Raw genomic sequence first — 12,101 nt, 5'->3', positions numbered from 1 at the left:
CACAAATTGGAAAGGTATGCGTTCCAGAGTGGAAAAATCATGCATGATAAAGAAATGGGAGGACCTTCCGGATAAGCGGACAGGGAGGAACAAGATCCTTGACTCATGGAACTGCTGCTGGCAATTAGGGAGACCAGATAATCCCTGGCAGTTCGGGCTGGACTGTTCCCATGAGGCACAGGGTCAAGACTGATTTGCATATAGCTATGTCTGAACTGGGGTGGCGAAGTAAGCTAAAGAATGATGATGGATTCAACCCAGATCTGTGACTGGGGGTGAGTGTCTGAAAAGTTTCAACGCTCCGTCCATTATCTCCTTGTGTTTGCTTTGTTCACCCTAAGTTGGCAGGGTATGTCCAGACGTGGGTCCCTTGCTCACTTTGCCACTGGATTCAAGCTAGCCTGGCTGATGAGGGCTGTTAGCCCGAAACTGGTCCCAGGATGCTTGTTTCCGGTCCATGGAAGACATGGCTTGGCAGTTCGGGCTTGACTGTTCCCACGAGGCACAATGTCAAGACTGATTTGCATATAGCTATGTCTGAACTGGGGTGGTGAAGTGAGCTAAAGAGCGATGATGGATTCAACCCAGATCTGTGACTGGGGGTGAGTATCTGAAAAATGTCAGCGCTCCGTCCATTATCCCCTTATGTTTGCTTTGTTCCCCCTAAGATGCCAGGGTATGCCCAGACGTGGGTCCCTTGCTCACTTTGTCACTGGATTCAAGCTAGCCTGGCTGATGAGGGCTGTTAGCCCATACCCGATCCCAGGATGCTTGTTTCCGGTCCATGGAAGACATGGCTTGGCAGTTCGGGCTTGACTGTTCCCACGAGGCACAATGTCAAGACTGATTTGCATATAGCTATGTCTGAACTGGGGTGGCGAAGTGAGCTAAAGAACGATGATGGATTCAACCCAGATCTGTGACTGGGGGTGAGTGTCTGAAAAGTTTCAGCGCTCCGTCCATCATCTCCTTGTATTTGCTTTGTTTGCCCTAAGTTTGCAGGGTATGCCCAGACGTGGGTCCCTTGCTCACTTTGCCACTGGATTCAAGCTATCCTGGCTGATGAGTGCTGTTAGCCCGAAACCGGTCCCAGAATGCTTGTTTCCAGTCCAGGGAAGACATAGCTTGGCAGTTCGGGCTGGAGTGTTCCCATGAGGTACAGGGTCAAGACTGATTTGCATATAGCTATGTCTGAACTGGGGTGGTGAAGTGAGCTAAATAACGATAATGGATTCAACCCAGATCTGTGACTGGGGTGAGTGTCTGAAAATTTTCAGCGCTCCATCGATCATCTCCTTGTGTTTGCTCTGGAAAATAAACTTGGCATGGTGGCAGTGGGCATTAACACGTTCCGGACAGATTTCAGGTAAAGTGCAGCAAGAGTCTCCATGGTGGAGGGCATGATCAACAAGCAAACTGAGTACATTGGAAAACTGCAGAAGGAAGTGCGACAACTTAAGGGGACTCCTATCACTCCACATTATGGTGGAAGATGTGGAGGGGAGATCCGGCCATAACAACATATGGATGGTGCGCTTTTCAGATAAAGTGGGGACACAAAATTAGAAAGCTTCAACAAGAACTTTGTACAAGCAATAATAAAATCAGAAGACCTACCCCCACACTTCATAATATAATGCATCCACCAAGCAGGAAAATTGGCTATCGGAGCAGCTAAAGTAACTTTTTGTGTAATCCAAGAGCAGCCCAGAAGTATATGTTCTTTCATTAAATGTTTAATGCTGATTACTATTAAGATGACAAATTTTCTTTCTGATGTGTGGCGGAAGAACTGTATATCGAACAACCAACACGTGCTTTATCCTTGGGGCTTTGCTTTATCACGGTTGAAAAAAGCCCCTTAAAAAAGTATTATTGGACCAGCGAAAGTCGTTTAAGGTAGTTATGCTATGTAGAGTAACATATCCAATATTTTAAGAAACCACACGGATGCCGGTGTAAGTGACAGAATTCAAGAGGACTCTAGTGAAAGTCAAAAGACTCTGTACCTCACCTTGAAGGGTTTGGTTTGTCTAGTGTCCATAAGGTTAAGGGAACCACTGTACATTAATATTAGTGAATATTTGGAAAGGCCACAAGTCTGTGTATCTGTGAGTTCAGAAGGAAAACCTTGAAAGGAGTCTGCGCCAAGAACCCAAACAAAACTGTGAAGGGATCACAGCCCAAAATAGCATGTATTCTGAAGTTCAGAGACTGGGGTGCAATCATCCTGATGGGGCACCCGGGTGACCAAATACAGTCTGAGCATCATTCCATTTTGAGTATTACGGATTATACTTAAGAATCACAAGCTAAGTGAAGATCTTTTGATAATGTAACAGCACTTGCCGATGAATATCCATGTCAAACTTAAGGAAACTATTGGTTCTCTGCTCCTCAGAAGGCCTGGATGGAGTTTGCACAGCCGTGCTACACAGAACTCCTCGAAGTTGTAAAAAAACTCTGCCGCGCTACGCAGAGTTCTGCAATCGAATGGAGTTCCCTTGTCCTGCCCGTTCATGTGATGTTTACGCCATACATCAACAGGGCATTCTCGGGTGGAAATATCCTGCAAACTGCACAAAGCAGTTTGGATGGGCACGGCCATCTTGTTTCTCACTGTGTTTATGGTGTTGGGGCCTATTTTTTCATCTTTTCTCAATCTATTTAATCATTGTCTTATAAAACCTTCCCCCCATTTCATTTCATTTATTATCCTACTTTTTGTCTTTGTGAGTCTCTATATTACGTTTTTTATACTTTTTGCTTTAGTTCCTTATCCTTAATTTCCTTCCTTATTTTTTTTTCTCTCCCTATACCCCCCAGTGCCATGGCCGAGCAGGTTGCAAAAAAAAGAGCAGCAGCCGCCTTCCGTTCTTTGTTTTCAGAGGTGGAGTTGGCAGCTTTAGCTCCCCTCCACCCTGATAGCAGGCGACAAGCATGGGTCCAGGAAGGTACTCATAGAGCACCAGCAGTGTACCACTGCTCTCGGGTCTGACTCACCCAGCAGCAGCTGATGATCCGGTGGTCCGACTTCTGGACCCAGACCAGGACCTGATGGACCTGCTAGGAGTGGAAGTTGCGGGACTCGGTGAGTAATTATTAATAATATTATTACTTGTCTTATATGGTATTGGTAATTTTATTTCCCAAAGAGCAAGCATGCTGCTCACACGCAAGTACGTTAAGTTTGCAAATATTTTGGGATCGAGATTCTAGACAGGAGCTCGTAGGTACCTAATCGTACTTATTGGCGCTCCACTGGGATGATTCGCTAAGAAGTAATGCAGACACTCCTTTGTCCTGTCACTAAGATAGTGGTAGTTAGTATTAGTAATTTAGTGGTGCGTATTCTTTCACTTCAGTTCTTAGAGCCTTTATTTTTTTGTAGCTTGTACAATGTCAAGCAACCAATTTGGTAAAAAATTCAAAGTTAGTGAATTGGCCAGTCAAAGGGAGTTGAGAGATTGCGAATAAGATGAGAAGCAAACATCATTGCTTACATGTTATTAGTAATTCCAAAATCTAGTTTACTATGGGCCAGATGTCTGATCTGTTTTTACGTGCGCAAACGGGTTTTGTACCAGTTTGCGCACACAAATACGTACATGGCCATGTACAAACACTGTTTTGCGAGTCGCATAAAATTGTGACTCACAAAATAGTGTTTTGCGACTCACTATTAGAAAGGGGAGTTCCCTTCCCAATAGCTAGCCTCTAGCCATGTATGAATGTTTTGCAACCACAATTGCGGTTGCAAAACATTCGCAATCGCAAGGGAAGAGGTGTGGCGCAGCGGCCAGGGCGACTGACGCTGGATGCTGGGGTTCACGGTTCGATCCCCAGCTCTGGCGGCAGGGGTCTGCCCAGCACCATGTGACTCTGGGCAATAGCTTGCTTAATCTTCCCGACGGCCCCCAGCGCCTTGACACCTTCGGGTAATTGTTTGCGCTTTACAAATACTGGACAAAATGTACCACCCTCTTCAAGCGGGTGATAATGGAGTTGCAAATGGGAAGGGGTCGCCAGTGGACCCCTTCCCTTTTGTGACTGGCTTTAAAAATATTTTTTAAGGGCAGGCAGTGGTCACAGGGACCACTACCTGCCCTTACAAAATGAAACAAAAAAGTTTCTTTTTTTTGTTAAACGCATCCCGTTTTCCTTTAAGGAAAACGGTCTACATTTTAAAAAAAAAACCTGCTTTATTGACAAGCAGTCCCAGACAAGCAGTCCCAATCTGCTGAGCCCAGCAGACCACCATCCCTGGGAAGGTCATCTATTCCCAATGGGGTCGCAAACATCGAGTGGCTCATCAATATTCATGAGTCTCCCATATTGCGACCCCATTGGAAATCACAATCAGCGTTACTGACACTGTTGTACATTCCAAATGGCAACTCGCAATTTGCAACTCGCAATTGAGCGCAAATTGCGAGACGCAATTTCGAATGGTCGTACATCTGGCCCTAAATCTCGAATAGGGCTAGGAAAGTTTAGGAAATTTGGAATAGGATAGGACGGTCCGCATTACTACCATTCGACCTGATTTAGAAAAGTTAAATGTTTTTGTAATTGACTTTTCCTGCCCAAAAATATTTTTGAAGAGATTATTTTATTTACCGCCAATCATTTTTCATCTCTTTAAGTATGTCTTACATCAGCATCCAGGGGCAAGAGGTCCATCGAGGTGGACGCAGGAGCTGGAGGTGCCTCTCAGAGTGAAGAACTCTCCTCGGCTGATGGCTCTGCTGGCCCCAGTAAGTCCTCCTTTTGTTAACATCAATATTGTTTTATTCCCTAACTTTCACCACTCCTCATTTTAAATTATTATTTCTACCCGTTTCCTATTTTGTTTTCCAAATCCTCTTTGATGTATCCATTTCTAAATTCTTGTTATCCCTGCATAATCCGAATTAAAATGTTTCAATAGTTCAAGTTTCTGTACTTTACTTCTGTCTCTAGCTTTCTTTCTTCTGCTTTGTCAGTCAATTATCGCTCTCTCATATAATTTGTGGACTGCCTAGTGCTGGTACTGTAAGACTCAGAGAACCCATTGGCCACATACTACTACTCTGCTGAGAAGGTTGCATGTCCAATTAAGGAAGTCTATGCATGTTAGTTGAAATGCGAAGGCTTTCTTTTGCTTGCTCATGTTCAATCAGTAAAACAAAAGAAAGGGCATGATCACTTTTAACACCCAAAGGTTGTGTATTAGCAGCAGTTGGTGATGACCGTGCAGTTGTCCACCCTTTTATTTCTTTTCAAAAACTCAGATTCATCAATCACTCTGCCACTCCATTACAGTTTGTCTTGAGGCTTTTCAAAAAATGCCACAGACAAAATGCCCAATCTGATATTTTTGATAGAAGATACTAGCACCGAATTGTAGTGATGTGTGTGGTTGTATTTTGCTATTAAAAAATTATAAGGTGGAGGCTTTACTGGCATCTTAGAAATGTATAATGTTTTTTTCAGCCACACCAACCACCAGTGCCGGAGCCAGCAGTGACGGCGCCAGACAAGCAGCAGATGCAGCAGCGGTAGAAGAGGGTGGGCCAGCGTTAGCGGTTGGTTGTGGTAAGTCATATTGCTTTATTATTAACACTTAATTATATACTCACTGCAAGGATGCAGTGTTGACTTGTGAACAGTTGAACACACCCCTCTTCAGCATATAGAACGGGAGTTGAGTAATTCACTCTTCACCCTGAAAATCAGCAGACAAACTTTCATAAAGACCTTAAATTATGATGGGTTGATGGAAAGGGAAAGAAGGATGGAAGGAGAAAGGATAAGGGAAATGTAATATGATTGGAAGAGAAGGGTGCGTGGGTGAAAGAATGCATATAGGTGACTGATAGGATGCATGCATGGGTAAGGGATGGATGAAAGTGTATGAAGGTGAAAGGATGCCTGCCTGAGGGTTTGAAAGTGTATGGGTGAAAGGATGCTTGCCTGGGTAGGTGAAAGAAATCCTTTGGTGGGTTTGATGGGTAAAAGGATGCATGGGTAGGTAAATGTATGTTAGTGAAAGGTTCGTTGAGACTCAGAGCTATGTTTCAATGGATGGATATATGGATGAATGGATGGTTTTCAATGGTGAAGACTGCATTGAGAGAATATAAAACTTAAGCAGTGAGTAGCAAAGACAAGGAAGGGTGAAGAATAATAATACTAGAAGAACAATGCAATGATGATTGGAAAAATCCTTGGAATTAAGAAGAAACAATGGACTAGGGTGCTCCTCTGGAGTGGCGTTTTTCTCGCCTTTACTTGCTTGGAATGGTTTAATCAAGGTTTTGATTCAAAGGGTTGAGGTGGTATTTCAGATGACTCTCTTGACTCACTGTAGTTGTCAAGCGCAACATATATTATGTATATTTCTACCTACCCACCCATCATCAATCATCTCCCTCCCTCCTTACCCATGGCATTTTTCCAGTGACATCCATGGTGACCCAACGGCTGCATGGTTACATCAGCGGCACTGCATCGTTGGCTGTGCAAAGTGCGTCTGCTTCAATAATGTGTAGGGCCATTTACAAATTTCATGGCAATGTGAAAAATAGTTGTGCTTCCCTTCACTCTCAGTGCCCACTCAGTCACTTCCTAGAACATAACTCCTATCCTAAGTTCCTTCTGTCCTAGCCTTCCGTACAATTTGAAAACAAATTCTTTGCATGCACCACTTTGTATTGTATTGTATTTAGGCACTTGTAAAGCCCACTGTCACCCAAAGGGTATTCTGGCGCTGTTGAACATGTGCTCAGGCCAGCTGTGGACAGACATAACGGCCCTGAGCAGACTGATCGAGGTGAGCCGAATATGAGAAAATTCATTCTCTTGGAAAGAGCCAGGTTTTGACTCTTTTCCTAAAAGACATCAGATCCTCTGACTGTCTGATATTGGTGGGGAGTGTGTTCCAAAGCTTTGCTGCCGCAATGCTAAAAGCTCTCCCACCTGATGTTATCTTTCTGAATTTAAGCACCTTAACCAGATTGGCCGAAGATGAGCGTAAACTCCGGGTGGGGACATACCATGCAAATTTGTACTGCATGGGTCTGGGTCCAACCCCATGCAGAGCTTTGATCACTAGGCAGAGAGATTTAAACTTTATCCTTTCTGACACTGGGAACCAGTGAAGCTCTGCCAGCGTTTGTGATGCAGATGAGTATCTTGGTTTTGCTAAAGCCAGTTTGGCCGCCATCGTCTGGACCCCCTGCAGTCTCTCAATTAATTACTTTGGAGACTCTAGCAGCAGTGCGTTACAGTAGTCAAGTCTACTCAAGATAACGCATCTAACTACCAATGCTCTGGCCTGTGAGGGTAGCATTGGTAGGATCTTTCGGAGTGCCCTGATGAGAGCAAAACAACAACCAGCAGTTTTGTTGATCTGACTTTCAAAGCTCAGTTTATCATCAAACATAACTCCTAAATTACACACTGTCTCTGAAGATCTTAGAGGAGTAACGGTCGGTATAGGCCAGAAATCATGTGGTAGTAGACGAGGAACTTTGCCTGCTGCGCAGCACAAGATCTCTGTCTTGTCTGCATTAAATTGAAGAGAGTTTTCTCTCAGCAAGCCAGAGGCATCCTTCATGCAGGTGTGGAAATTTTCCAGTGAGGTGAAATGGTCTCCCTCCAGTGACAAGATGAGCTGCGTGTCATCAGCATAATTAATAGGGCTAACGTTATGAGCTTTAATGTCAGCCAGCGATGGTCTCAAATATATGTTAAATAGTATTGGGCTGATAGCAGATCCCTGAAGAACACCGTATGGGTTGTTAGTGAACTCAGATTGGAACGGTGAGAGAGCCACTGCCTGTCGCCTCATGGAGAGGTGTGATTGGAATAATTTCCATGCTGTACCCACTATCCCTACGTCCTTGAGCCTGGCCAGAAGTATCTCATGGTTAACCGTGTCGAAAGCGGTGGAGAGGTCAAGCAGAATTAGCATTGCTGTCTGCCCCCTGTCAGTCCGCATTTGAAGGTCATCCAACACGGTTACCAGAGCAGTCTCCGTACCATGCCCTGGACGGAAGCCAAATTGCACTTCCTCCAATATATCGTTAGTTTCCAAGAACTGGCAGAGTGCTTTACTGACCACCCGCTCTATTATCTTTATTGGGTAAGGCAGCAGGAAGATAGGTCTATAATTCTTGGGGCAGTCTGGATCCAGTGTTGTTTTTTTCAGCAAAGGTGTCACTACCGCTTGTTTCCAACAGTCCGGTACTGACCCGCTGGACAGTGATTGAATACAGATTTGTCTGGTTGTTGGAAATAGCTCTGAACTCAACTCTTTCCATATTCTATGTGGCAATGGATCCAGCAGTGAGCCTGAGGAGTTACCTAGTGCTATTCTGGCAAAATCCTCCACCGAAGGGGGTTCAAAGTGATCTAACAAATTAGAGTTTTTCCCCATACTTTCTCTTTCATTTTCCTGAGGTGCTTTTATTGCCTCTACCTCGTCGCTTCCCTCGGTGCATGGAGTACTTGGCCCCAGACCCTCGAGAATAGAGGTGATCTTTTCCTCGAAAAATGTTGCGAGGTTGTTACAAAGATCCGGTGAAGACTGTATTTCATTTTATGTGCATTCTGGATTGGCAATGTCCCCCACTATTTTAAAGATGCTTCTGGCACTATTTGTGGACCTTAAAATCAGGTCTGCAAAGTACTTTCCTCTGGCTAAGTGATATATTTTATTATGACTTCCATAATACATTTTGTCTGCTCAATTTTTTCCCTTGCAACATTTGCCAAACAAAGTGACTCACTACTAGCCAAAGCTTAGGCATGTGATGATTAATGATGATCAGCGAAATATCTACCTACCCAGCCTAATCTCTCTAACTTATCCACTGCAGAGTAAGTTAATATCTATTTTGTTGGAAAAAATTAGTTCCCTGTGTTGTAGTGCATTGTTTTTCCCACCGTCTACTTACGGACAGACAGGAGGACGTCTGTCTGCATGATTGATTTTATACAGTGCCTCATGTGACATATATCATTCATAGTAACTATTCATCTGCCTTGTAGTCATGGTGAAATTGAAAGGCATTTAACAGAGCATGTCCATGATAGGAGTAAGATAATTGTCTATTACAGCTGCCCCACTGCTTCAGACAGTAGCAAAGTAACGTAAGTATGCCTAGAGCACCAGCTGAGCTAGCATGCCTCCATTAATTTAACTCAACAAGAGAGAGAAAAATATCTGTGTACTCCACAGTGCAAAATGTCTGAAACTCTAATCACAGTCAAATGGCCTGAGGATACCATCAAATGGACTAGTACTGTGCCACTACATATTTGTATGTGTTTTGCTAAGAGCATTGGTTACAAGTTGTCTTTTTTCTTTCCTGTTATAGCTACTGTTGCGTATCCTACTCCTAACAAGCAGGAGTTAGCAGCCTGGATCCTGCAGAGAAAACTGGAGGCCACCAGGGCAGAACTTCAGAGGCTGGTTTTCATGGAAAAGGAGGAGACGGCAGCAGCAGCTGCAGATGCCCCGGGCCCCTGCCAGACCCCACTGCCTCCAGTACACCGTCACCGCAGACCAATAGCAGCTGCCCGCTGCCATTCCATTGCTGCTGCTCCCCCCCATTTCCGTGTATTTCAACAACGCATCATGCAGAGACTGGCGTGCATGGAAGACTGGCAGGAAGAACGCATGGAGACATCAGAGAGGCAAATGAACACCATTAAGAAACTCCTAGCCCAACCGGATATTAATAGGACATACTGTGACTGTACCCAAATTGCTAGTGATGTGTGTGGTGTATGTATTTTCAATTTTGCTGCGGAAAAATAGAAATACGGGGAGGCTCACATGGCATCTAAAAAATGACTGGATGAAGAGAATTCAAAACTTAAATAGTGACTGAGTAGCAAAGCCAAGGGTGAAGAATAAAAATACTGCTAGAAGAAAAATGAATTGAAAAATGAAAAAATACCTTGGAAGAAGAGTAAACAAGGTATGTATTTTTTATAAAGGTTTTTGATTCAAAGGATTGAGCAAGGTTGTATTTCGGACTATTCCCTTGACTCACAGTAGTTTTCAAGCACAACATATATTACGCACCCCTACCCACCCAACATCATCAATCGCCTCCCTCCGAGGCTCACTCCCTACCCATGGTATTTCACCAGTGTCAGCCATGGGTGGCCTATAGGCTGCATGGTTACAATAGCAGTACCTCACGTCGTGCCGTATTATATCATTTATATATTAGTAATTATTCATCTGCCTTGTTGTAGTCAGGGTGAAAGCAAAAGTGAGCATTTGATTTAACAGAGCATGGCCGTGATAGAAAAAGAGATAATTGTGTGGTACAGCTGCACCACCTGCACACAGTATTAAAGTATAATGCAACACGAGTATGTCTGTCTAGGGTGCAAGCTGAGCTGGCATGTCTACATTCATTTAACTCAACAAGAGAGAGAAGAATACTTGTGGTCTCCAGAGTGCACAATGTCGGAAACACTAATCACTACAAAATCAAATGGCCCGAGGATACCAACAAATGCTATGTGCTTCTAGTGCTACTGTGCCACTCTATAATTATATGTGTACCTGTTTTGCTAAGAGTATTGGTTACAATTTGTCTTTTTTCTTTCTGACTATAGCTATTCCTGCTGGTCTGACTTCTAACAGGCAGGAGACAGAAGCCCGAACCCGACAGAGGAAACTGGAGGCCCTCAGGGCCAAATACCAGCGACTGGTGATCATGGAGGAGGAGGAGGAGAAGGGAGCAGCAGCTGAAGATACCCCAGGCCCCAGACTGGCCTGAGTGCCTCCAGTACACTGTTGCTGCAGTCGATGACAGCTGTCTGCTGCCATTCCATCACAGCTGCTCCCCCTATTTCTGTGCATTTCAGTGCAATTATTACACAGAGGCTGGCACCCATGGAAGCCAGGCAGGAGCAATGGATGGAGAGCCACATGAACACCATGAAGAAGCTCCTAGCCCTCCGTTAGTGCCCTCTTCTGCCCTTTTTTTAATCCATTTTTGGTGGGTGGGACTTGCTGTGGGGAGAGGATGGGAATGTGGGAGTTGGGGCATGTTAGAAATGGGGGTCTCTAGTTGCAGAGTTAGATATCTTTGTCCAAGTAAGGACCCTTCTTCCTAGTCAGAGTACTCACTCTCCCCCAGGTGTTGGCAGAGCTCTGGAAAACGGGGACATAAAATGTGCTCTCCAACAATTGCATTGCACAGCCCCACAAAGGTGTTAGCCAAGGTACTCTATGCCTCACCATCTAGTGCCTCACACAATTACCCCACATCACTCTCCTGAGACTGGCAAGACAGTGTCTGACTGTTTCTGTCACTCAACCCACAGTCTTCTAGGTGGTCTATACACTCACATACCAGGACTTCTACCATAGGAGATTCCCTCTCCCTACACCTCTCATCTAGAGTCAGTAGAGTGTCCCTCCCACCACTAGTAATATGATCTCCTGTGCCAGTTCCCCAATTCACCTCAGGGACACTGCGCACCACTGGAGTTACCTCATAAACCTGACCCCCTGGTGTATTTCAGCCCCCTCCTTTGAGCCAGGCGCCACATCTCTGTGTGTGTGCACCTTTTCCTCAGCACTAAATAACATCATTTTGCTGCCACCATCTGAACTGGACTCCATCTCCAAGCCCAGCCTAGCTCACTTCTTGAGCTACAAACACTTCTTTTTCTTGGGCTAATGCCCAGTTGGTATCAGCCCTCTAGAGTTCCCAGTCAAACTCTCTGACCCTCTGCTCAACAGCTAGAAGCCACTTATTTTTCTCTGGTTCCCCCTCACTGTCAGAGAAGTCCTCCTCCTCACAATCATCCAGTAGTGTTGTTTGCCAAAGTGTGACCTCATAAGGATACAGGCAAGCCTCAATATCCCTCCTTGTGGATCCTCTCTGCCTTTCCTTGCTAAAAGCTTTAATCTCCTCCATTGTGTAGATGTATAGGGGAAAACGTTGATTTCCATTTTGTTAAGACTTAACAGGTGCAACAACTAACCAGAGTCTCAGTAACACAAACACATCCAGTGGAACACCAGAACCATAAAAATCAGTATATGGTTGCGTAATGGTCTGCACTCTCATAGTAGTGTACAA

The 12,101-nt window shown here is 44.6% G+C and overlaps 2 protein-coding genes across 2 annotated transcripts in view; both read left to right on the top strand.

Moving 5' to 3' along the window:
- Positions 1-12,101, top strand: part of LOC146861811 (CD5 antigen-like) — a 446,048-nt gene that overhangs the window by 31,450 nt on the left and 402,497 nt on the right. The window lies entirely within an intron of this gene.
- On the top strand, positions 1,896-10,427 carry LOC146861812 (uncharacterized). The gene is made up of 4 exons (XM_085640973.1): positions 1,896-3,091; positions 4,647-4,757; positions 5,476-5,577; positions 9,366-10,427. The coding sequence occupies exons 1-4, from the start codon at positions 3,058-3,060 to the stop codon at positions 9,806-9,808; spliced, it is 690 nt and encodes a 229-aa protein (XP_085497099.1). The 5' UTR covers positions 1,896-3,057; the 3' UTR covers positions 9,809-10,427.

Source organism: Triturus cristatus, chromosome 2_2 (genome assembly GCF_964204655.1).
Source record: "Triturus cristatus chromosome 2_2, aTriCri1.1, whole genome shotgun sequence".
Taxonomy (NCBI): Eukaryota; Metazoa; Chordata; class Amphibia; order Caudata; family Salamandridae; genus Triturus; species Triturus cristatus.
This window is presented reverse-complemented; position numbering and strand designations above follow the sequence as displayed.

Coding starts and splice junctions, on each gene's coding strand:
- LOC146861812 (XM_085640973.1), top strand. CDS start 3,058: ATGGACCTGCTAGGAGTGGAAGTTGCGGGACTCG. Junction 3,092..4,646: donor AGTGGAAGTTGCGGGACTCG/GTGAGTAATTAT, acceptor CATCTCTTTAAG/TATGTCTTACATCAGCATCC. Junction 5,578..9,365: donor AGCGTTAGCGGTTGGTTGTG/GTAAGTCATATT, acceptor TTCCTGTTATAG/CTACTGTTGCGTATCCTACT.